The sequence below is a fragment of the Odocoileus virginianus genome, chromosome 31 (assembly GCF_023699985.2).
Source record: "Odocoileus virginianus isolate 20LAN1187 ecotype Illinois chromosome 31, Ovbor_1.2, whole genome shotgun sequence".
Classification (NCBI taxonomy): domain Eukaryota; kingdom Metazoa; phylum Chordata; class Mammalia; order Artiodactyla; family Cervidae; genus Odocoileus; species Odocoileus virginianus.
This window is the reverse complement of record NC_069704.1, coordinates 29,479,039-29,505,380: the sequence shown is the minus strand read 5'-3', so window position 1 is coordinate 29,505,380 and position 26,342 is coordinate 29,479,039. Positions and strand designations below refer to the sequence as shown.

Below are 26,342 nucleotides of genomic sequence, written 5' to 3'. Positions count from 1 at the left end.
ACACTTCTGAAACTTTAACATGCATTTGAATCAACTGAGGATCTTGTTAAAATGCAAATTCTGATTTGGCAGTTCTGAAGTGGGGCCAAGAGTCTTAATTTCTAATAAGTTAGCTCCCAGGAGATGCCCATGGCCCTGGTCCTAGACCACACTTTGAGTATCAAGAACTCAGAGTTGACTTATGTGTGCTATTAACTGAGTGTTTATGAAGGAGAGACATATTTTAGTTTCCCAGGGAATATGTGGCTTAATATTTCTCACACACATATATAGAGAAAGAGGTGAAGAAGAATTAATAGGGTTCAGTATGAATGATGTTCAGAAGGTGAGAAAGGAAAATAATGGAGCGGGCTGGATCTTGCTTTGTGTGCTGTGTGGATCAGCAAACAGATCCAGAGCATGGGCAGAGTGAGTAGGGTCCACTACTAAAATATGGGTTACTGTGAGGGTGAAACCCAGCATCTGCTTCATGTTTCCCCTAATAGCACACCTCCACTTAGGGCTAGAAATGTAGGAATATATTGTATCTAAAGGAAATGACAAGGAATGGCATTTTAGACAGGCAGGTAGCAATATCCCAGTGGGGAATTTACCAAGATATCAGCAGTGTGATTTAAATGCCTTATCTTCTACAAAGGTATGTTTATATACCTCTTCTACCACAGTTTTGGTACATTTTCTGGCCCTTAGTTTCCTAGAGTTTTCTTAGATAGGAATATGTTTTGTGTGTATGGCATTTAAAGAAGAAAATTGGAAGCTCATTTTCTATATTTCTTTGCATTTCAGTTTCCTTGAAGTAGCTCTGCTTGTTGTTTCTGTTTTAAAGGTTTCAACAAGGCAGCAGCAGCTGTCTCTCCCCCAGCCCACTCCCCTCCATACAAGGGGAAATAGAAGCACATGAATGTGCAGTGGTACACAGCAGATATCCTCTTCACTCTCTCTTTATGTCAACTGAAAGTTGGAGATACATGGAAATCCACGCTAGATACATGTTTAAAAATGTCGTAAAACACTTCTGATTGCCATATGACCCATTTGACTACACACCATAGCTACTCAACTTAACCTTCTTTTTGTCCAAAATGCTGAACCTTCAGTTGAACTACCAGCACATCTAGCTGAATTAATGTCTCCAAAAGTAAAGGAAGTGAGACCAAATGACCTGAGGAAAGCGTGGCCAAGACATTCACGTATCAGAAATGTACGTGGCATTGGAAATCCTGATAGCTTCCCTGCACAGCGTTTGCGATGCTCATTTTAGAGACAGGACTGGGACCCAGAGAGGTGGGGCGCTTGGCCTGAAGCCACACTCAAGCCAGGATTTGAACTCAAGTACGTCTGGCCTCAAAGCCTGTGCCAGACCCACTAGGTCTCCGACAGTGTACTGTGAATCCTCTAGGGCAGGGGCCCCAGACCCCGGACCATGGAGTGGTACTCGTCCAAGGCCTGTTAGGGACTGGGCTGCACCACAGGGGGTCAGCAGCCCATGAGTGAGTGAGCGTCACCTGCCACTCCCCATCACTCACATTACTGCCTGAACCAACCCTACCCCCCAATCTGTGAAAAACTGTCTTCCGTGAAACCGGTCCTTGGTGCCAAAAATGTTGGGGACCACTGCTCTAGGGCATTCGGTTCCATTGGAAGCTTTGTTTTTAATCACAGTGAATCATTATTCACAGGCTTCTCTCTCTGACACTCAGGTAGAGACTGTGCCTTAGCATCACCCACCCTCTTGTTTCCTTCAGGCTTTTTAAAAGTCTACAGTAATGTAGAATGTGATAATCTCATTCCACATTAAAATATCCTTTTTATCATGAGCAACAGCAAAAATCAGGAAGATCTTCTCATTATACATTTCCTGGTAAATGTATACCTTTAAGAATTTCATTTTGTGTGAGAAAGTCAGAATCTGATTAACACAGCAGTTTACAAATGTTACATTTGGAGGCCACAGAAAAAATATTTCATTTTGTTCTGATTGGTATTGTTGGACTGAGTTTTATTTTCTTTTCTCAGCTACCTGAAATCCATATATTTGGGTTATACCATCACCATTTGTTAGAGATAGGTGTCTTCATAGAATTTCTAGTAGTTTGGGAGAAGTTGAATGTTCTAGAATCATAGCATGTATTTCTGCCGCGCTATTAGCATTCCAGCTAAGGGGAGTTTATTGTTCCAGTTTTTGTCATTATAATACAGTCCTGTTTAATGTTGCATGATCCGTGGGTTGCCATAAACTTGGTACAAATTGGAGTGCTGATATAACATGAAATGAAGAGCCTTGTCTGAATGTTGCTTTTGTTTTGCATTTAACAAATTAGTATGTTGACATTTGTCACTGATGGATTTCATTATTTGCTGAAAGGGTTTTAGGGGGTTTGACAGCATGAATGGTTTGTCCTACAGACTTTTGAGAATTGATAAAAGCATCTTTGTTCTTTGTACAAAAGCACAACAGATATCTTATTGATGGACACACAAAAAGGGATGGCTTGTGTAGCTGCAACATAAAATAAACCAAGAAAATAATTTTTGAGTTGCTACTTATGCTTTTATGTGACTTCTTCCTCTCTTTCTTTTTTTCCTGATCAAAGAATGTGTTTCATTCATCTCAATAACATGCTCAAGAGCAATCAGTGATCTTTTAAGAAACTTAAAATATTGGTTCCTTTATACTCCATTTGCATATTGTTTAAGAAAGGTAGTTTTAAACATTATAAAAGCAGTTATTGTGTAAGGATTGCATTAAATAACTCTTCTGAATCCCCAGATAACAAAGGGGTAACATGGAGGAGTCAGAAATGACGAGTTGCATATAGAAAAGGAAAAAAGATAAAATTTTATTTAAAATTCTGGTTTAATTAAAACAGTAAAAATACATGTTGTTCTGTCACTTCTTTTCTGTAGTATTTAGGAGAACAGCCTTGTCTTCCAAACATACTATCCCTGTACATACCATTGAGCCTGTTGGAAAGCTGTTCACCTCACACTTTTGCCTCAAATGCTATTAAAACCTATTGTAAAACATGCCCCCCCCCCCCCACACTCTCTCTCTCTCTCTCTCTCTCTCTCTCTCTCTCTCTCTTTGTGTAAAAGCCATGATAGAAAGCTACAAACAATGAATGAAATTTATCAATGATCAGATAATAACACCCATCACTAACAACTGCCAACACTCAGACTAAAGCAGTCAGTGTGTGGAACCATCCATCACCCCTGTCATATCAGCCGGCAGTGGAGAGCACAGCCTTGTATGTGGGGGCAGGGGGCTACAAAGGCCGTTAGTGAGCAAAAGATAAACCAGGGTGGTAGGATCCAAATACAACCCAAAGTTTCTAGGTGAAAACACAGAAACTAAGAGAGGAAGAGAAGTGCATGACTCAATAAAGTAGTAAGGAATCTCATTTTCTGCATGTCCCCCCGCCCATAGTTAGACTGTGATCTCCATGAGACCCCATCCTGTCCCTTCTGTTCATGGATGTATCCCAAGCACCCAGCACAGGGCCTGGCAGCTAGTAGGCTCTCAGTAAATATTTGCTGAATGAATGACTGGTTCAGCATCACTGTCTGCCTTCTGACTGTCTTCTCTGTCCCGTTTGTCCCATCTAGTCTTGGACCAAGAGCTTCTGTTCTTGGAATGAAATTACTTTGTAAATCAGGAGCCAAAGCTGGTCCCACTGCGCCTGTGTTCACAGTGGTGTTAGAAGAGCCAGGCTTGAGTTCCTGCTCTGCCACATACAGTCTTGCTGTTTGAGGGCAGTCTTTTCCACATTCTGAGCTTCTATTGCCTCACCCGAAGGGGAAAAAATCCACAAGCATCACAAAGCTGTCAAGATTCAATTAAAAAAAGAAAGAAAAGGTGGAAGTGAAAGGTTTTTAAAAACTGTAAGTGTATTATTATTCACTATATTAATTGAGGGATTTTTCTTCTAAGAGGTCACCAATGGAAGAGTTAATTTACAAAGGACAATAATAATAAATAATATAATCAATGATATATGCATAACAAATAATAAGCAACTTAATGGTATTTTAATGCTTTGGCCACCTGATGCGAAGAGCTAACTCATTGGAAAAAACCTTGATGCTGGGAAAGATTGAGGGCAGTAGGAGAAGGGGAGGACAGAGGATGAGATGGTTGGATGACATCACCGACTCAATGGACATGGGTTTGGGTGGACTCCGAGAGTTGGTGATGGACAGGGAGGCCTGGCGTGCTGCGGTTCATGGGGTCGTGAAGAGTCAGACACGACTGAGCGACTGGACTGAACTGAACTGAGTATCAGTGTTTATCGGTCTCCCAAGGCACAGGGCAGACGGAAGCCCGCAGCCGCGCGTGCAGCACGTGGACAGCCCTGCTCTCTGACTTCCGCGCGCCGCGGCTCAGCCCCCCCGGCAGTCACCTTGGGGCCCTTCCTGTGAGGGGGAAGCTGAAGAACCGAGAGACCCAGGGGTTGGTCCCAGGCCCTGTGCAGTGGGGCTCTCCACAGTTGCAGGGTGCGGGGTCACCTGCAAAGTGAGCTCAACTCCGCACATCAGGTTGTTTTCTGGAAAGAAAAGCCTAAGAGGGAGGGGTCTGCCTGGGTGTGTGACCCTTACTCATACACACATCCCCTCCAGAGGCCCTAGGGGCTCCGTGGGTCAGGACGAGTCTCCCTCAACCACCCGTGAACTTGTACCGAAGCCGCCCCTCTGTAAACCAAAGACAAGGCAGTTTCTCCCCCGAGCAGATGGGAGTGCGGACTGCTGGCTTTGTGATGGCAGCGTGGTATAGACATCCCGGGGTCGAGGCTCAGGCTGCAGTCTGCCCCGAGCCTCAGTTTCCCTGTCTGCTGTCGGAAAGTAGAGGTTGTGTCAAATGACCATTGAGTGCCTAAGACTCTTTGAACCCCAGGCTTCTTCCCTTCCAACTTATGGAAATTATTTTCCCCACTTTTCCTGAGAGGGGAAGTGTAAGACCCCGGGCTGTCTGTGACAACTGCCAAAGCGGCTGTTTTTTTAATGGAAAGTCAGCTTCCTTCTGAGGTTGCTTAACATAGCAGAAGGTTCTGGAGAACAGAGAAGCCCAATGTTTTCCTTTAGCTTCTTGACGTCATTTGCCTGTGGGTGGGTTCCTGTCCGCCGCCTCTCCAACCACACCAAATTTTATTGCACAGATTTAAAAAACACACCTCGGCGTGGCAGGCCACCTAAAGAAGCAACGGGGTCCAGAAGCCCCGCCGCTAAGCTGCGGCTGAGAGAGGTAGTTTCGGGCCAGCCTCGGACTATGCCAGGATCCCATCTTGAGGAGTAAATTAGCCATCCTCCCCCTCCCGGCCTCCAGCCAATAAAAGCGGCATGTTCACTTTACACTATCTCATGGGGGATTTGAAGAATCAATTCTAAACACAGACTTGAAAGCACTTAGCAAGAGTATGTTGCAGGGGAGGGGAGACACTTCCATTTGTGGCGTGTTTATTGTCTGCCGGGTACTAGGGGTGGGCACTTGACTTTCATTCTTTAACTGAGCTGTATAATGATCAGACACAAAACTGTCAAACAGTTGGTTTTCAGGTCACTAAGAACCCAAAGCTTATCAAGAGGATGGTGGACAAGCAGAGGGAGAGAAGGGTAAACCAGACCTACTGTAGGCCCCTAGGGAGCAGAATGTCTCTAACATTCTTAACACCATCCACGCACAGTTTAAAAATCCAGCTATGTCCATTTGAAGTGCACAGATAGGACGCATTAGAAAGATATCTATTCACACAAATATTTTGCCCTCTTGGTGTTTGCAAATGTCAGAGAGTTCAGCTGAGTGATTGCAAATCTAGCTGCTGATAAATAACACAGATGTTCATCTTACTCCAATATTTTCCTAAGTTAAAAATTATTTTGCAACCCTCCTAGTATGTGTTTAGATGATTGGTCTTCTAATGTGTGCTAGGTGGGGAATTCAGGAGACCTGAACTTGGTCGCCAAAATAAGCAACACTGCCCATGACATTATGGAATAAAAACACGCTCTCGTCTTGGTCAGGCCTGCTCTGAGGCTTCCATCACTTGGTACTGTGAGCAGTGTTCACGGTGAGGTGCATGTGTGGAAACCATGCCACACAAAAACTGTGACTCAGGTCTGTTCTCAGAAGCACTGAGGTAATGGCTATTAATATTTTATTTCATACATTATAGTGTTTGCAGGAGCAAACACTGTAGTTAAGGTTACATGCATTGACGCTCCAGCATAGCCTGGTTTTTCTTTAGGCCAGGCTTTCATTTCACAGATGGGTTCAACCCAAGGGTGAATTTTCAGAGCCTTAAAAAAAGAAAAAGAAAGAAAAATTGAACACAATTAGGTAAATCATTATAGTTACACAACTGTAAGAAATATGTCCCTGGTTAGACTTAGAAAATAGCGGGAAATGTATTCTTTCTCTTGTTTGTTGTTATTCTCCTCTCAAGTGAAAGAGATGGACAACAAACTCACATGGTACCCTGTGTGGTTGAAACTTTCCTTAAAGGTCGTCCTTTGTCAGCAGAAGAAAAGGCCAAACGTTGTCTGAGAAAGCATTCAGGAAGTTGCCGCCAGTTCACGGTGTCACACCGTCTCAGAAGCCTGTTGTGAATGTGGCTGTCGAGGGTGGCATGCTCACTTCTGTGCTCCGTCGCCATGAGCTTCTAACCCTGAGTGCCTCACCAGTTTCAGGCAAAGGATCTCCTTTGGTTCCGCTCTGACTGGGATTTTGTGAAACAGTTTTGAATAAACTGCCTGTCAGATTCAGGTCTGATGTGACTCAGCTGTGGCACACAGGCAGCCCCCACCGTGTGGCTCTCTGGGTCTCTGTTCTCCCCTGTGTCGGATGGGAGGCGCCTTTTGCACTGAGCATGCAGACGTTCCCGAGCACGGCTCACACCCTCTCCACCTTCTTTGCTGTGTGCTCATCTCACCCCCGGTGAGCCTGATTCTGCCTCGGCCTTTGAGTCTGTGTGTCCCTGTCCCAGGAGCGCTGTTCCTCCCACCCCACCCCTAATTCCTTCTAGACTAATTCCTTCCCCTTGCTGGAACTCCCTATATGCCCACCTTTTCTCCTCATCTCCAGCGCTCTGTCAAAATGAACTCACTCTGTCTCCTGGAGCCTTCCCGGCAGTTGGAACTGAGCATGGTACACATGGTCACCTTAGGGCTGGCGGCTCTGAAGCGGTGTTCTTTCTCCTGTGGGCCCAGATTAAGGGCAGTACTTAATCCTCTGGGGCTGACTGAGGCACCTGTGGAAGGCTGGCCGAATGATATCACACTGTCTAATCGGAACTCCAGCTTCGCTGCCGTGACGTCCCAGCCTGTTCGCCCTGGGGTGCAGATGCAGAAGTGGGTCTTGAGTGACCCCGTAGCACACGGCATATCAGCTGCAGATCCACGCAGATCCACTCAGCCTCCCTCAAGTCTTGCGGGCCACCGCTGCTCCAGTTTCCTCTTCTCCTGTGGACTTAAAGATGTACTTCTACCCTAAGGCACCTGGCTTCACACTGAGCAGGCAAAGGAATGAGGTGGCAGTGATCTGGGGCAGTGACCAGGGGCCCGCTGTTTCTGAGGACAGCACAGTGTCACTACCTGGGACCTGTCATCTATACTTTTCCACAGGGTGATGCAGTAATGTTTCTAATTCTTTTGTTTGAAAAGTATGGGAATTTCCTTAGGTCTTACCATTTCTGCAGAAAAGGGTCTTGAGTGATGGAAGGGCAGTCTGTAGGATGAGCCATGTGAAACTGCTCATTTGGGGAGGCTGAAATGTCAAGTATCAGCAATTTCATACAGTTCATCCTAGAAGCTGAAAAGATGAAGGAGGGTCAAGGTCTTGTCCTGATGTTATATTTGCCTAGAATATTATAGAAGAACATCAGTCTTGTATATCAAAGAATATTATTGTAGATACTGTTGTTGCTGCTACTACTTGAAGTCACTTTAGCAACAATTGTTAGAGACAGAGGGAACACTCAGTCATCCTCTGGGAGCCATGAGCCTTGGCCCTGGCCCCTGGTCTCCTGCCTTTGAACTAGTTATTTTAAAATTGCTCTCTTGTCACTCCCATGGTTGTCTCATTTGAGCCAATGTGGTTAGTTTCAGAGATAAGGGATGTTGGGTGATCAGTGGCCTCCGATGATATAGCTGCTGCAGTTTCATTTTCACAGTGCCATGGCAATGAAAGAGCCATTTGCTAATATGAGGGGTGGGATCCATTGCTGAGTGGTGTTCACGTCCACGCTGTCACTGCCTCACCCTGATTTCTCAGAGCAGCCGCTGGCTCGGTGTCGTAGCTGAATGATGTCATTTCAGTATAACGTAATTTTCCAGCTGGCCAGGATGGAAAAGGGGTTTATTATTGTGTCGTGTTTTCCACCATGTCTGAAAGAAAATGAAGCAGACGCGGATATATGACAGTATCAGTTCTGTTTTCACAGGTGTGTCTGAAGGATACAATGTACCTTTTACTTGCAATAGAAATGTGACTCTATGGCGAAAGCAAATTTAAAAAAAAAATACCCTTTTCCTCAAAAGATTTAAAATATATGTATAATTAGTTTTGGGAACTGGCCTGGAATACATTCATCTGGAAAGATGAGGGGCAGGAGACCTAGTCTCCATCTCATTTCTGCCCCTACTGACAAGACTCTGGCTTAATCTTTGCCTTGATTCTCCAAGGAGAAAATGGAGACCTCCCAAGATATTTGTTTGTGTGTGTGTGTTTAACTTTTCACTGAAGTACAATACATGCAGAAAAGTATACATTTTAAGTGTACCGCTCATTGAAAGTTCACAAACTGAACACACCTCTGTAACAAGCACTCTGATCAAGAAACAGAATTTGACCAGTGCCCCAGAAGACCTCTATGTCTTCCCCCTTCCAGTCACCTCCCACCTGACACACACCAGGACCAGTGTCCTGACTTCTAACAGCATAGATTTTTGCCAGTGAGACCCAGTCAGACTTCTGACTCAGAGGACTGTAAAATGATAAATTTGTGCTCTTTTAAGCCCCTAAGTTTGTGTTTATTTGTTACAGCAGCCATAGAAAGCTGATACGGTGATGGTAGATGGGAGAGTCCCAAGTTAAAGCCAGGGCTCTGTCTCCAAACCCTAAGTTCTTAAAAACCACCACCAGGTATAGTATTGCCTTTAGCTTTAGTAGAGTTTTGTCCCTCTGTGGAGGATCAGAAGGTAAATAAAAGTCAAATTTTTGCCAGCATCAAGTGAAGTTGGGAAATAGGTGGAATGTGTCTTTGAAGTATGCAACTTGCCCACTCCACTATCCACATGTGCAGAATGCCTCCTGTCTAGAAAAATGTGATATGGTATGTTACTAACACTTCAGTGTGGATTAATTTATTATATTATCTTTTCCCAAAGTATTTGCTAGAGAAGGAAATGGCAACCCACTCCAGTATTCTTGCCTGAAAAATTCCATGGACAGAGGAGCCTGGCGAGCTACAGTCCATAGGGTCAGCAAAGAATCAGACATGACTTAGTGACTAAACAACAACAAAAGTATTTGCATTCTAGAAGACCCAAGGAATGACTCTCTAATACTGATGAGAAAGAGGGCTCCACTGGGGTACTGCAGCTGGTGAACCCAACACCCCCTAAGCAGTCCCCTTCCTCCTGTCTACCTCTACCAGAGAATCAGAAAAAAACAAAGATCTGCTTACCCATGCTGCCCTGTAACTTGGGTTACCAATGAGTGGAAATATGCTGTGGGCTTTCTAGGAAAGATTCTGATGGAAGGAATAGATGTCGCTGGCACAGCTGCCCTCCTCTGCACCTCCCCGTCCCCTTTTCCTTCTTGTGAACATGCAAGTGATGCCTGTAGCTGTGGTGGCCACCTTGTGACCATGAGGGGGCAAGCATGAAGATAAAAGTGAACATGGTAAGGGTGGCAGAGTGTGGTTGTTGTTTTTCAGTTGCTCAGTTACATCCGATTCTTTGTGACCCCATGAATGGCAGCACGCCAGTCTTCCCTGTCCTTCACTATCTCCCTGAGTTTGCTCAAAATCATGTCCATTGAGTCTGTGATGCCATTCAACCATCTCATCTTCTGCTGCCCCCCTTCTCCTTTGCCTTCAGTCTTTCCCAGCATCAGGATCTTTTCCAATGAGTCAGCTTTCTGTACCAGGTGGCCAAAGTATTGGAGCTTCAGCTCTAGCAGCAGTCCTTTCAATGAATATTCAGGGTTGATTTCGTTTAGGAGTAATTGGTTTGATCTCCTTGCTGTCCAAGGGACTCTCAAGAGTCTTCTCTAGCACCAGAGTTTGAAAGCATCAATTCTTTGATGCTCAGCCTTCTTTATAGTCCAATTATCACATCCATATGTGACCACTGGCAAAAAACATAACTTTGACTATACAGACCTTTGTCAGCAAAGTGATGTCTCTGCTTTTTAATAAGATGTCTAGGTTCGCCATAGCTTTTCTTCCAAGGAGCAAGCGTCTTTTAACTTCATGGCTACAGTCACCATCTGCAGTGATTTTGGAGCCCAAAAAAATAAAATCTGTCATCGTTGCCATTTTTTTCCCCTTCTATTTACCATGAAGTAATGGAGAAGGAAATGGTAGCCCACTCCAGTGTTCTTGCCTGGAGAATCCCATGGACGGAAGAGCCTGGTGGGCTACAGTCCACGGGATCGCAAAGAGTCTGACACGACTGAGCAACTTCACTTTCACTAATGGGATCAGATGCCATGATCTTAGTTTTTTGAATGTTGAGCTTTAAGCCAGATTTTTCACTCTCCTCATCAAGAGTCTCTCTCTGACCACATTACTGAGTCATGGAACCAACCCAGCAACCATCCTCCTCAAGGGTTCTTGTTATAGGGAAGGAGAAAACCTCTCCTTGTGTGTGCCAGCTCTAGTTGTCTTTTCTGTTACTTTCAATTGAATGCATCCCAAATGGGGACTTGGGCACTAAGAATTATTTCAATGGTGAAGAATTCCTATGACCCCCCCTCCCCCCATACACATACTATCAGTAAAGTGAGCACCTCTAGGGGAACCATCCCAGGAAAATGGGACTTAACTCTAGATAGCCAGGAAACCTGATACGTTTGGAGAAGAAATGCAGTGCTCGTAATTTTAAATGAAAAGGTTAGCAAAACCTTTTACTTGTTTATTTTTGTTTCTCGTAAGGTTTATTACCTTTTTAAGGGAAATGCTGTTAAGTTCAGTACCTCTGAGCATGACCATCTGTTTCATACTTTCTAGGACCACCCTGGAAAATATGAGGCATATTGTCCCTTTATGTCCATGCGTATGCTGCATTGATCTATTTGTGGAGTCACAAAGTGAGATTCGGAAATATGGCTATTGTTCTTAAAAGCTCAGTTATTTATGAACCCCCAAGAATCAGATGATCCCCTATCCTTAATGGCACTTATTGCTGTGGATGAGTACTTTCAAAAATTCAGAGAGACATTTACTTTGTAAGCAACCACTAAGAAGATCTCTGGCTGGATAAAGATAACTGAGCAGGCTAATCCTTTTAACAAAGGTGGTGATATATATTATGGCAGCTGAATGCTCCTTTACAGCCCTGGGAGAACAATCAGTGAATTCATTCATTTAATTCATGAATTTTCCTTCTATTTACACTTTAAACAAACATGCCAGTTGTTTGCTTAGCTAACAAGCTCTGCCTTCATTATAAGCCATTAGTGGCTAGCAATAATTGAAACTGTGTTTGGGTTTAAAAAGTACAATAAACCCAATTAATCCCACTCTTAGTAATATGGAATTTGTAGTGACTGACTTGAACTAGGCTGAAGTTTATGTCTTTGCTCTCTTCACAAAGCCAGAGTTGCTGAACTGTTTTATAGCCATAAGCAAGTTTGATAGTAGATTTTTTTCATAAGAAAAACTAAACAAGAGGTTAAATCCACATGTCCATAGGAGTCAGGCAGTAAATGCATGGGCAGAGCATCCTTTAAGAAATACTTGATCTTCTCTACCTGCTTTTGATGGAAACATGGGTAGAAGGAATATTTCACTTTTTTCTTAATCTTGTTATAAGAAAGAGGTGGAGGGAAGCACATATAATCACCTATGATTATAAATGATGAGTGGAGTCAGCCAGTGGTGAGGAGACGGGGCAGTGGTGGGGAGCTGGCAAGCCCACGTCCCCTTGGAAAGGGTCAGCTGCAGTTACTACATAGGAACGTGAGTCTAGTGTAGTCACATCTTTCAAATTTTAAATAAAATTAGGAAATTTGGATTTCTAGTGAAATCTTCCCATTTATAAATTTTGGCAATTGATTTTTTTTTTTAATTCAAAAAGCAGCTACCACAGTGTAGATTAGTGACTCTCAAAGTGTGGTCCCTGGATCAGCAACATCAGTATCACTGGAAACTTCATAGAAAATGCAGATCTCAGGCCCCACCCAGGCCTGTAAATCAGATTCTTTGAAGGTGTGGGTCCACGATGTTTTAACAAGCCCTTCAGATGGACTGCCAGGTTCAGAAATATTGCATGCGACACACATTAAAAAGTTATCAGTAATTTATATGAAATTCAGATTTAACTGTGTGTCTGGTATTTATCTAGCAACTATATCTTTAGGTGATTCTGAAACACATCTCACGTGGATCAAGTGAAACATGCAAAAGAGAGCCAAGCTGCCTATATCTGGATCAGCTTTGATACATACTAACTATGGGATCTTAGCAGAGCAGTGGTGTAACTGCTCTATGACTCAGTTTACTTGCATGTGAAATGGGGATAATAATATCTCCCTCACAGGGTTATTGTTAGAATTGAATGAGTTAGTGAATGGGAAGTCCTTAGAACGGTGCCTGAGAAAGGGTAAGCAACATCTAAGAGTTTACCATCATCAGTGCTTTATTTTTCCTTTCCTTTTTCTCCACCACCATCATTCCAACTGTCAGGGAATACTTGAATACAGCTTCCTTCAGTTCTCTTATCCTAGAACAAACTTTGATTTCATGATAGAACTGATTCTACACTCTAGGCCCTAAGGTAGCCCTGGTGCTTGTTCTTACACAAAGTAACCTCTTGCTTTGAAAGCTAGCTGAAAAATGGTGTGGCTGTCTGTGTACCAGTGACTGCTTCCAGGGCTCACCTCTCAGCCTGCATGCCATTCTGTACTGAGGCCTGTGTCTGTAACCATCAGCCTTTTTACTTCACCAGCCCCCAGGACGCCACTGAATCACCTTTCTGACCACATCTTGAAGTTTCAGATCCCCAGATTGCCTGCCTGGGCCGTGGATACTTGTTCGCAGTTGTGAAAGCAAACTGGTGGCCCCCTCCCGATTAAATTTCTGAGTACTCTTTGGGAAATCCCCACCATTTCTTTCTCTAGACTTGATTTGCAAACCCAGAGTGCTTGCACTGTATTTCAAAGGAAACTCATAACCACGCTGCTCTTACTGAGGGTGGTGCAAGCTGCCTAAATGTGCCCCTTCATGAAGCAGCTTTCCACGCTTCCACAGGGTCACAAATGACAGACTTGTACATGCAGAGAAAACCAACTGGATGAGCTATTCAGGTTCTCAGCTGCGCCATGTTATTGCTGTTCTGGGAATGAAGCACAATGCATTATTTTATTAAATAAAGATTTTCCCTATATCACGGTAGAGGCTAATTTTATTAGCTCTCTTTATGGGAACAAACGTCATCACCCTGGCTGGGGAGGCCGGGAGTAAGGGGTAAGGGAGCGGAGAGAATCACATTTGGTCATCCACGTGCTCCAGTGGAGGCTGCCAACATGTTTTAATTGGTAATTACTTACCAGAAGAGTTCTCCAGATCCTGCAGAAAACACACAGCTCTCAGTTCATAACTCACTTAGAGATGATTCAGAAGACATCTTCAACTACAATAAATATTGTTGATATAGTTTGGGTATGGCTATGCCCCTGGTGTCCAAAACACCAGAGTGTTCAATAACTTCAAGAAGTGAATCCTTTGTTCTCCTCTATGAGAATCCAGAGCCTCCTTAGGTTGAACATGTACCTTAAGATTCAGAAACAGAGGAATTGTAAAATTCTGTCATATACTGGTTTTTGTCTCTTGATTCTTTAGCTTTCAAACCTGAAATAGTCACTTACAGCTTTATTTAGCTTTTTAGGTGAGCATGACCACAAGATGCCAACCCCACCACCTTCTCAAGACAGAGTAGCCCAAGTTAGGTGCAGTCAACTCCTAACACCGATACTAAGGATGCCTCCACTCAGCATGCAGGGCTGAGGTCCAGAAAACCAGCACTAGGGACGATGTCCGCCCACAGAAGGGAAGTGTCCACCACTCTGCTATGACTCTGCGGCCTTTGGCCAGAGCCGATCTCTGTTTTCAAGAGTCAGAGGTGGTCTCCATGTTTTGTCATTATCGTGCTATTATTTTCTCTTAGCAGTTGGCCAAGGCCAACCCTATCCCCAGAAGCACCCCTTTCCCCCTCCTTGTGCCTCAGTAAGAGCCCCCTCTCCTCCCAGCTTTTATCAGCTTTCAGGCCTTACCCTGTCTTCCATGAGCAGCCATGTCAAACATGGTGGGATCCAGGAGTTAACACCTCCACGAGCAATGAAACCCTGCACTTCTCCTGAGATAACCGCTGTAAAACAGAGATGATAAACTTGTAGCTCCTGTCCATAGGTTGGTTTGCTGTGGCACAGTGTTATTTTTAAAATTTTGTCTTACTTCTTCCTGTTGTTTTCTACTTTCCTCCTGTAGTTACCTGTTTCCCTATATTATTATCACTCCCCTAATCTCGTTATCTGGTTCCAAATAGAAGAAGGAGTATGTCAAGGCTGTACGTCAAGGCTGGCCTGCCTCTTGAGAAACCTGTATGCAGGTCAGGAAGCAACAGTTAGAACTGGACATGGAACAACAGACTGGTTCCAAACAGGACAAGGAGTACGTCAAGGCTGTATATTGTCACCCTGCTTATTTAACTTATGTGCAGAGTATATCTTGAGAAACGCTGGGCTGGAGGAAGCACAAGCTGAAATCAAAACTGCAGGAAGAAATATCAATAACCTCAGATATGCAGATGACACCACCCTTATGGCAGAAAGTGAAGAACTAAGAGCCTCTTGATGAAAGTGAAAGAGGAGAGTGAAAAAGTTGGCTTGAAGCTCAAATTCAGAAAACTAAGATCATGGCATCCGGTCCCATCACTTCATGGCAAATAGATAGGGAAACAGAGGAAACAGTGGCTGAGTATTTTTTTGGGCTCCAAAATCACTGCAGATGGTGACTGCAGCCATGAAGTTAAAAGACACTTGCTCCTTGGAAGGAAAGTTATGACCAACCTAAGTAAGTAAGTGTTAGTCACCCAGTCATGCCCAACTCTTTGCAACCCCATGGACTGCGGCCCATCAGGCTCTTCTGTCCATGAGATTTCTCAGGCAAGAATACTGGAGTGGGTTGCCGTTTCCTTCTCCAGAGGATCTTCCCGACCCAGGGATCGAACCCAGGTTTCCTGCACTGCAGGCAGATTCTTTACTGACTGAACTACAAGGGAAGCCCCTAGACAGCGTATTAAAAAGCAGAGACATTACTTTATCAGCAAAGGTCCGTCTAGTCAAGGCTATGGTTTTTCCAGTAGTCATGTGAGAATTGGACTATAAAGAAAACTGAGCACAGAAGAATTGATGCTTTTGAACTGTGGTGTTGGAGAAGACTCTTGAGAGTCCCTTGGAATGCAAGGAGATCCAAGCAGTCCATCCTAAAGGAAATCAGTCCTGGGTGTTCATTGCAAGGACTGATGTTGAAGCTGAAACTCCAATATTTTGGCCACCTGATGTGGAGAACTGACTCATTTGAAAAGACCCTGATGTTGGGAAAGATTGAGGGCAGGAGGAGAAGGGGACGACAGAAGTTGAGATGGTTAGATGGCATCACCGACTCAATGGACATGAGTTTGGGTAAACTCTGGGAGTTGGTGATGGACAGGGAGGCCTGGCGTCCTGTGGTTCATGAGGTTGCAAAGAGTTGGACATGAATGAGCGACTGAACTGAACTGAACTGAATCTCATTATCTACTTCCTTCATCTTGTTCTCCACTTCCCATCTTGTTGTCTACTCCCTACCTTTTGTTATCTGCTTTCCTCATTTTATCTGTTTCCCACCTCTCATTATCTACTTCCCCATCTCCTTATCCACTTCCCTCTATTGTTGTCTGCTTCCTTACTTTTGTTATCAGCTTCCCGCATCTCATCTACTTCCCCATCTCTCTCTCTACTCTCTCATCTCCTTGTCTGCTTCCTCCATATCATTGTCTACTTTCCCACTGTTATCCTACTCCCTCCATTGCATTGTCCACCTTCCTCTTTTTGTCATCTTCTTGGCTCCTGCAGTCCTTTGAGTTTGTGACCTGCTTTAAACCATCTCTTCTTGAAAAAAAGAAAAATCAGATTTTCTTGGCAGTGAAACTATTCTGTACGATACCATAATGGTGGATACATGTCATGATATGTTTGTTCAAAATTCACAGAATGCACCACACCAAGAGTGGGCCCTGATGTAAACTACGGACGCTGGGTGGTGATGCATCAAGAGAGCTGTCATTTCTAATAACAAAAGCACCTTCTGATGGGGGATGTTGATAGTGGGGGAGGCTGTGTGTGAATGTGGAGGCAGGGGCATATGGGAAATTTTTGTACTTTCTGTTCAGTTTCTCTGTGAACCTAAAACTTCTCTAAAAAATAAATAAATAAATAAATAACATCTATTTAGGAAAAAGAAGTCAGGCCTAAACAAAAGTGGGTGGGAGGCAGAGGCTGGGGAGGAGCTGTAGGCAGAATGGCATGTTGTCCTGCCTGGGATCCTAAAATCATACCCTAAGCACTGACCCACGCACCCTCACACTTGCTTGTCTAAGCATCTCCTTGCAGTGGCCCACCAGGACCTGGCATGGGACAAGGTTAGGGAGAAGGGTGTTGCACTCGGGAATTTAGCCCTTGTGGGGTGGGGGGAGGGTGTGGAGGGGGCAGGCATCAGCTGTGTTACTGATCCTTCCCTCTCTTTTCCCCTGTCCTTTCCTTCCCTACCTTCCTTCTCACCAGGAAGAGGCTGAAACTCTGCTGATCACAAGGTCTGGTAACCTCCGGTCAGTTCTAACTGTGATATGAATTTAAGGAACAGAGAGAGGTGCGGGGCATGGCTGGTGGCTCCTCTTGGGTGAACACGGAAAATGGAGTTCCAGGGATAGTAGTGATCGTTGCGCCACTAGGCTTGAGATGGCAGAGAGGAAGTGGAATCCTGAAGTCACAGGTCTAAACCCAGTGACCCTGGGCAGAGTAAGTCAAGAGTCGGGCTTCAGGGTCAAGAATGTGTGAGTAGGAATACCAGCTCCATGACTTACCAGGCGTGTGAACTTGAGTCACACTTTACCTCTCTGTGCCTCATTTTCATCATTTTTAAAAATGGGGATGATGATAAAAATCTGTCTCTTGAGGTCATGAGGTAGATTAAATGAGATGATGTATATAAAATACAGTGCCTAGCACACTGCACATACTCAAGCACTTGAGTCTTTAGAAGGATGTTTCTGGTAGAAGTCTCTGGCCCTGGGGATTCCACTCAGTCACTCTCTGCTACAGTCATGTTAGCAGTTTGAGCCAAAATTCATTTAGATAAGTGACTAGATATTTTTGCCTCTTTGCTATTTAGCATTTTTAAAGGAAAACACATACTAATTTAGCCTTTTCTCTCAAACCTAAATCCTTGTATTGGTCAGATGCTGTAAGTTTTCTTACAGTTTTTAGATCTGGTTTCCACTTCCAGCTACTGAAAGGGCCACATCCTCATGTCTCATAAGGCTCCAGTCTTAGACTATACTATGTGGCCACGGTGGAATGCCTGATGGAGCAGAAGGAAGCAGTCCCAGAGCCAGAGGGAAGCAAGGGCCCTCCAGACCCATCTGGGCCACCTCTTTCCTTTGGGGCAACAGATATGTCCCGTACCTTAGACTGCATCTGGGAGTGGGACTGAGGGATTTCACTGTAGAGATGAAGGGGCCGGAAATGAGCATTTGGTTTGTAAATGTACCAGGTGAGATGCTGGCACATAACCACATCACACCTGACAGAGGAAGAGGAAGCACGTTCTGAGCTTGTTGTTCAGTCACTAAGTTGTGTCCGACTCTTTGCGACCCATGGACTGAGGTATGTCAGGCTCCTATATCCTCCACTACTTCGCAGAGTTTGTTCAAATTCATGTCCATTGAGTTGGTAATGCTACCTACTCATCTCATCCTCTGCTGCCCCCTTCTCCTTTGCCTTCAGTCTTTCCTGGCATCTTTTACAGTGAGTCAGCTCTCTGCATGGGTGGCCAAAGTATTAGACCTTCAGCTTTCAGCAGCAGTCCTTCCAGTGAATATTCAAGGTTGATTTCCTTTAGGATTGAATGGTTTGATCTCCTAGCTGTCCAAGGGACTCTCAAGATCTTCTCCAGCACCAAGGAATTCAGTTCAGTTCAGTAGCTCAATCATGTCTGACTCATTGTGACCCCGTGGACTGCAGCATGCCAGGCTTTCCTGTCTGTCACCAACTCCCGGAGCTTGCTCAGACTCACTTCCATCGAGTCAGTGATGCCATTCAAGTGTATTATCCTCTGTTGTCCCCTTCTCCTCTTGCCTTCGATCTTTCCCAGCATTAGGGTCTTTTCTAATGGGTCAGTTCTTTGCATCAGATGGCCAAAGTGTTGGAGTTTCATCTTCAACATCAGTCCTTCCAATGAGCACCCAGGACTAATCTTTAGGATGGACTGGTTGGATCTCCTTGCAGTTCAAGGGACTCTCAAGAGTCTTCAACACCACAGTTCAAAAAACCATCAATTCTTAGGTGCTCAGCTTTCTTTATAGTTCAACTCTCACATCCACACATGACTACTGGAAAAACCATAGCTTTGACTAGATGGACCTTTGTTGGCAAAGTAATGTCTCTGCTTTTTAATATGCTCTCTAGGTTGTTCATAGGTTTTCTTCCAAGGAGCAAGCATCTTTTAACTTCATGGCTACAGTCACCATCTGCAGTGATTTTGGGGCCCCAAAAAATAAAGTCTCTTACTGTTTCCACTGTTTCCCCATCTATTTGCCATGAAGTGATGGGTCTGGATGCCATGATCGTAGTTTTTTGAATGCTGTTTTAAGCCAACATTTTTATTCTCCTCTTTCACTTTCATCAAGGGGCTCTTTAGTTCATCTTCGCTCTCTGCCATAAGGGTGGTGTCATGTGCATATCTGAGGCTATTGATATTTCTCCTGGCAATCTTGATTCCAGCTTGTGCTTCATCCAGCCTGGCATTTCACATGATATACTCTGCATATAAATTAAATAAGCAGGGTGACAATATATAGCCTTGACATACTCCTTTCCCAATTTGGAACCAGTCCATTGTTTCATGTCTGGTTCTAACTGTTGCTTCTTGACCTGCATACAGATTTCTCAGGAGGCAAGTAAGGTGGTTTGGTGTTTCCACCTTTTGAAGAATTTTCCACAGTTTGTTGTGATCCACACAGTCAAAGGCTTTGGCATAGTCAATAAAGAAGTAGGTGTTTTTTTTTTGAACTCTCTAGCTTTTTTGATGATCCAAGGGATGTTGGCAACTTGATCTCTGGTTCCTCTGCCCTTTCTAACTCTAGCTTGAACATCTGGAAGTTCACGGTTCATGTACTGTTGAAGCCTTTCTTGGAGAATTTTGAGCATTACTTTGCTAGCGTGTGAGATGAGTGCAATTGTGCAGTAGTTTGAACATTCTTTGGCATTGCCTTTCTTTGGGATTGGAATGAAAACTGACCTTTTCTAGTCCTGTGGCCACTGCTGAGTTTTCCAAATTTGCTGGCATATTGAGTGCAGCACTTTCACAGCATCATCTTTTAGGATTTGAAATAGCTCAACTGGAATTTCATCACCTCCACTAGTTTTGTCCGTAGTGATGCTTCCTAAGGCCCACTTGACTTCACATTCCAGGATGTGTGGCTCTAGGTGAGTGATCACACCATTGTGTTACCTGGGTCATGAAGATCTTTTTTGTACAGTTCTGTGTATTCTTGCCACCTCTTCTTAATATCTCCTGCTTCTGTTAGGTCCATACCATTCTGTCCTTTATTGTGCCCATCTTTGCATGAAATGTTACCAAGGGATGGGTAACTCCTATTTGTCCTCCCTTTCACATTGCCCCAGGCTACTTACCCTGAGTCTGTATGCATGCTCAACCATATCCAACTCTTTGTGACCCCATGGACTGTAGCCTACCAGGCTCCTCTGTCCATCAAGTTTCCCAGGCAAGAATACTCCAGGGGAATCTTCCGAACCCAGGGCTAGAACCCACATCTCCCGTGTCTCCTGCACTGGCAGTCAGATTCTTTACCACTGAGCCACGTGGGAAGCCTTCCGAATCTTTAACCTTTCAGTTATCCAGATTATATTTGCAATTTATTAAGTCATGCAAGCAAAAGTTGCTTTCATATCATCATGAGGTCCTTTTAGAACTATCCAGGTTAACTCTGGAAGTACTCAGGGTTCCCTTTCTTGATTTTTTCTTTTCTCTCTGGAATGGAATGTTGGGCTCCACATGTTGTTGAGACTGTGAAAAACTTTGAACCCATAAGTTCAAGCTTGGTGAGTATGTGTCTGTTTCCTGGACGCACTTCCCAAGGACCTGTATAAAAAGTGAATCTGCTCCCCCTAAGGGGTGTTGGATCTGCTCCAGGATAATGGTGGGGTGCCCTAGGGTTCTTCTTGTCCCTAAGCAAAAGCAATTTCCTGTCCTCTGGGTCGGCCTGCAGCCTGCTCTGACCTGCTGGGGCCGCGGTGCTGGGCTGGAGCCCGCAGAGCTATACCTCTCCCTGAGCCGCAGGGTGGGCCACGCTGGTCACGTCTCCCTGAACAAAGCAGAAATAAATCACACACCAGCCCCTGCTTAAGATCTGATGAAATTCTCCATTTCCTCTCCAAATTGAATTCCTCCCGAAGGACTGGAGCGGCTCCTGAGAGTAATGAAGGCACTCCTTCCTCCTCTGCTAGAAGCATGTTTTAAATTAACGGACACAGCCTTCTAATCTGGGTGGGGAGGGAGCCTTTAGGAACAGTCTCGAGAAACTGTTTTCAGACCAGAAATGATATTTTTAAACTTGAGGGGGGAGGCAGCAGACAGACAATACCACGTGGCCTTTGTCGGGAGGCAGCCCCGCCGGTGGTCTCCCGGGAAGGAAGGAGCACACGTGTCCCGCTGGGGCCCCGCCCCGCCCCCTGCCCCGCCCCGCCCCCTGCCCTGCCCCGCTGGCCCCGAGATCACTTGCAGTGAGAATTTATGACGGAGAATACAAAGAAGAGGCACTGTGCTTTTTGAGAGTTGAAAGTATTACTTTCCCACCCGTTTCTTATTTGGGAAAAGTGATCAACTCTGTGATTTTGAAAAAAACATTTTTTTAAATAAACTTTTTAGGATGAAGATGTCATTGAAGTGATTATCTTCCACCCTCTGTAATGATGATGAATCAACAATTTGGCGTTTGTAGAGGCCGTTGACACAGGCCCTTTCAAGGGAAAAAAGAAAAAAAGAAAACCCGTTTTCAAATGGAGCTTGTCAGAGGGAAGACTGATGCCCGGCTGACTGACTGGGACCATGAGTACGCGTCTGACAACTTGGAAAAATGTGGAGAGCCCAGGGGTGAAACTTATAAATCAAGTGAAAGGTTTGAGTAGAGAACTCTAAACATTCATTCTGTTTTGAAGAAGGGTGTGAAAGAAATTATCTGTTGGTAGAGGAATATTTAATATATACTCCTTGAAGTGAGTTTGAGCATTATACTGTTCTTCATTCATTGTTGAAAAAAAAGCAGTTTAAAAATTCTAGTTACCATGAAAAATCCTGACATTTAAGTTCAAAAGGAGAGTAGTAAATTCTCCTTAACTTGAAAAAAAATTCTATTTGTCCTTTTATGTCCAGGATTTTGTTAACAACCCTTGAGAAAGATTATCAAAACCTCACTCTGTGTTTTTAATTTAGTTTAAGAAAGAAGCCATCTTTATAGGGAGGTATGATCCATAGGTAAAACCCAACCTTAGACAGAAAACTCTGCTGCAGGAGAATTTGGGGTCTGGTTCTCAACTGGAAAATTGCTTTTCAGGGAGAAGATCATGTTTTCCACTGATAATAGGGTCATTTGTATCAAGCAAAACGCACATCCTTCCAATCTAGAAGAAAGTTTAAGTTTCGGTTTTCTGAGAAGACAGTAGGAAACACATTTCTCCCTGGCTAGGAAGAGAGTTTTGAGGACAGGGAATGGGAATTTAGGCACCATTCCAGCAATGTCTGGGTCTGTCCTGAGCCCAACCAAGGCCAGGGTGGTATCTCCAAAATACCGGGTCTGGTGGAGACAACGAAGACTATTGAAGGGGAAAAATTACAGGACAGGAAAATGAAATGCCACCCCCACACAGCTGTTTTGTGCATTCCTTTAGCGCTCTCAGACTTTGATATTTGCATAAAAGGGCCTGGATCAACTTCCACCCTGGGACAAAGCAGCCAGCAGGTCACCGTGGACAGGGCAGGCTTTTTCCTCATGAACAGTCTGCAATTTCACAGTCATCAGCGTGTGTACCCCTCCTGGGCCGAGGGGTCGGCTCAGCCACACCATGTCTGTAACTCTGCGTGCACCGTCTGGGTCTCTGGCCAGCAGACCTTTCCAATGCAGGCTTGTCTTTGAGCCTGTTTACAAAGCCTGAAGTTACTTCTGTTTTGTTTTAGCCAAAAGGGTGAAGTGCTGCCAGCAGTATGTCTGGAATGTTATTTACTTGGTACATTTCTGTGGCTTTTCTTTGTAGCGCTGCACATGCCAGAGCAAAGGGTCATTTACTTGAAAATGCCAGGTTTCGCAGTTTGTCTTCTCCATGGGCGACTTTCTCAGGAAGAGGAAGTTTAGCTCCTGTGCCTCTTGGTTCCCTCCCACCCTCCTCCATCCCTCTCACCCTTCTCTACGTCCCTCCTGCGTTCCTTCCTGGCTTCCTTTTTTTTTCTTTCTCTGAGTTAGTGCTCTGAAATACTGTTGGCGCCTGCTGCATTGCACCCTTGTATCCTAAGTGTCCCAGCTACACTTTTATTTCCTGGAGTTTCTGGTGGACTCTGCTGAAATCCTGGCAGACACTTTCTCATTTGCGTGCCTGCCCTGTTATTATTGCACATGAAAGCTGTCTGTTTTGGCACACACGACTGCCGCGATTTCAGTTGAGCTCCCTGAGCTGAATGGGTGAGGTTGTGCAAGGGAAATACAGGTGGGGTTTTCTCTACTGGTGGCCGTGGGGGCGGAGGACGAATCTGCAAGCAGTTCTGGCTTGTGCAGAGCCCACATGATGGCAAATGCGTGGCTTTTAAAGGAAGGAACCAGTGTGTACAGTTTCTTAATTTGGAAGGTTTCACAACTACTTGTGTTCAATTGATGGAGGAGAGGTTTTTTTTTCAAAGCAAATTCTTCATTCATAAGACTGTAAACAAGTCCTGGATAAATGAGAAATACCAAAGCACAGGAGGTATATTCCCTTTACCACTTCTCTCTTCAGCCTCCCTTCCTCCCGTTTCATCAATGCAGCTCTAATCATGGTGTTTGGGGTTTTAAAACAAAGTATGGGAAATGAGATTAGATATTAATAAATCTCCCTGGCTGGTGCCAGCTCTGGGGCCATTTGCACAACTGAGTGAGTGAACTTCCTTCTCTCTTTCTGCCTGTCATTGTGTCATGTGAATTATAAGCGTCTGTAGATAGGAAAAGATGCCTTTGAAAATCTCAGCCTTACAGAGATTCAGCCTTTATCAGAGTCTCTTGAAACCTCACCCATCCAGGGAACCTGTGAGTTTGTTACCTCTGTAACCAGCCCTGGCCTGAAATAGAAAATGTTTGGTTCCATTCTTCTCGGCTTTTCCTGTCCTTCTGCGTGACTTCTCACTTTGTCTGTAAGCTACTCAGATTTTTGGCTGAAGGGTCTTCTTTGATCACTGTCTTGACAGCATGGGCTTCGCGTTCCCACACCTGCTCTTCTTTTACAGTCCAGATTTCAGAGTAAACGCTTCCATCGCCTTGTAATTTCTTCAGTGTAAACCTCGATGCAGGTTACTTATTACAGGTAATAGCCTTTTGATGACGGAGACAACTGCTTGGCAGAAACGGCAGCCTGAACCGCTGCCAGGAACACAAACTGCCACTTTATTTATTTCTAAAAGCATCTAAGTTGCGAGCCTATCAGTCGTGATCTAGCATGCACATGATAATAACAGGCTGGCAGGGCTGAGAAAGCTCCCCCAGGGGGGCGGTCATGAGGACAGGCCCTGACAAGACTCTTGTGTGTTTTCTCCCCCATTATCCACAGCCCACACATCATCTTCCTCTCTCAGAGCACCTTGACTGGAATGAGCCAGCTCTGTGGGACCCGTCTCTGCCATGAAATTGCTCATTCCTGGTTTGGCCTGGCGATTGGGGCTCGAGACTGGACAGAGGAGTGGCTGAGTGAAGGGTTTGCCACTCACTTGGAAGATGTGTTCTGGGCCAAGGCACAGCAGGTAAATTTCAAGTGCACTAAGCATTTCAGTACCCAGAGTCAAGTTCTCATTCAACAGATAGGTATTGAGTGCTCATTATGCACCTAGGTACTTGTTCTGTTTGCTTTGTAAATGAGAGGAGAGACCTTGCTCCCTGTGGGGTTCACTGGGGTTCGCGATCTAGTGATGACAGGAGACCAGGTAGGTAAACAACAGCATCTGCAACTTGTAGGGATGAGTACTGTCAAGAAAATGAAGCCAGATAGAGAGGGGTGGAGGAAGTGCTGTTTTAGAAGGTGCTTATCAGAGAAGGTCTCTGATGAGGAGACGTTTGAGCAGAGACTTGCAGAACAGGTGGTGCTGTGGCGTACGCAAGCACTCCTTTATGCCTGTGGTTGTGTTGACATCGACCATGTTCTGCTTTGTTAAGTGATGAGGTGAAATTTTAAATCCAGAGTGATGATCTCAGATGTCTGCTGCAAGTAATGAGGAATGAAGCAGCTGGTGTTGCAGATTAGGGAACGGGGAGGACTGTGGTACACCGGCCGCTTCCCCTCAGTCCTGGCCAATTGCTGTCATGTTGAAAGGAGGGCCCAGTAAAGCCTGGACTTCTAGTGTTTTAAAAGAAACTATGACTCTGGATTTTTATGTGACATTTATCAGTGTGAAAAATATGCAGACTAAATACACACCGAGGCCAGACCTGGTTAACACAGTCCTAGTTTACAACCTCAACTTTAAAGAATTAGGCACCAGCAATAAGGGAGATATGGCAGCTAACCTGCTTCCTGCTTGTTTTCCAATTCCTAGTATCTGGGTCACGTCTTTTCCCCTACCGTCTCTGCGTACTGGACTATTTGAATTCTTCTGAAATTTGCAAGTTTGTACATATCTGCATGATTTTGTTCAAGTTCCTTCTGCCTGTTGAAATCCTTTCACTAGCCAGCTTAAGGTCACCTTCCTTTGATAGCCCAGGCTCTTCGTCTCATTCACAGTTCAGTAGTGCTCTTCTAGAAACTTTGAGTTTCCACTGCAGTTGTGCTTACCTCTTTTTTCTCACTTGCTTCTTCTTCCTCCTGTCCCCATGAGTAGGCGATGACCTCTTTCGCAGTGGCACAGTGGCCTGCTCATCCTCCCACCCCCCTTTCCCACCTTGGCTGCTGAGCTAGCAGTGTGCAGAGCTGTGTCCCCCTCCACGCAGAATCCTGTGAAGAGAGGTCACATGGCAGATTCTTGAGCAGAAAGGCTGGGTTTGAAGTAGGACCCAGGTTGGAATCCCAGCTGTGCTGTTTACCAGCTTTGTGAGTGTCAGGAGGTTAAGTCACCTGCCTGAGGCTCAGTTTCCTCATTTTTAAAATGCTTAACCTTGCAGAGTGCAAGGGGTGGTGTGTGAATGAGCTTATTAGCACCATGCCTAACGCATGGAGTGCGTGCAAGAAATACCCGTTGTCCCTCCTGTTCTCTTCATCCTTGTTTTTGCCCCCACCTTGCGTGGAGTAGGCATTCAGCAAGGAGTGAATAGGTTTAGTGTAAATGTGCCTCTCTCACCATCTCTCCCCTGAGGTGCTTCCGTTGGAGACGATCAGATTTGTGCTATTCTGGTGATCAGGAGTGTATGTCAGGTGTCTGATGGCCATCTCTCTGCCCTTTATGTCCTGAATCCCCAAAGAGCACTCCCCCTTTATCCTTCCTCTTGCCTCTGCCTCCTGGAATCTCTTTGCTTGGGTCCTGCCTCTAGCTGTTCTGCCCTGCATCTATCAGTACTGATAGAGGCACAAGACTGGCCTGGCTGCATCTCACAGCTATAAACCTTCCATGTGTCCATTCTCT

The 26,342-nt window shown here is 44.8% G+C and overlaps 1 protein-coding gene across 10 annotated transcripts in view; it reads left to right on the top strand.

Annotated features, from left to right (window-relative positions):
* Positions 1-26,342, top strand: part of AOPEP (aminopeptidase O (putative)) — a 392,900-nt gene that overhangs the window by 211,653 nt on the left and 154,905 nt on the right. For 9 of the 10 annotated variants that reach the window (XR_011484978.1, XR_011484979.1, XM_070459519.1 and 6 more), the window contains exon 6: positions 24,344-24,533. The exons of the other annotated variant lie outside the window; for it this stretch is intronic. Coding sequence is in view for 7 of the 9 variants with exons in the window: in XM_070459519.1 (XP_070315620.1) it covers positions 24,344-24,533 (190 nt within the window). In the remaining 2 variants the exon portion in view is untranslated. The remainder of the gene's footprint in view (positions 1-24,343; positions 24,534-26,342) is intronic. 10 annotated transcript variants of the gene reach the window in all.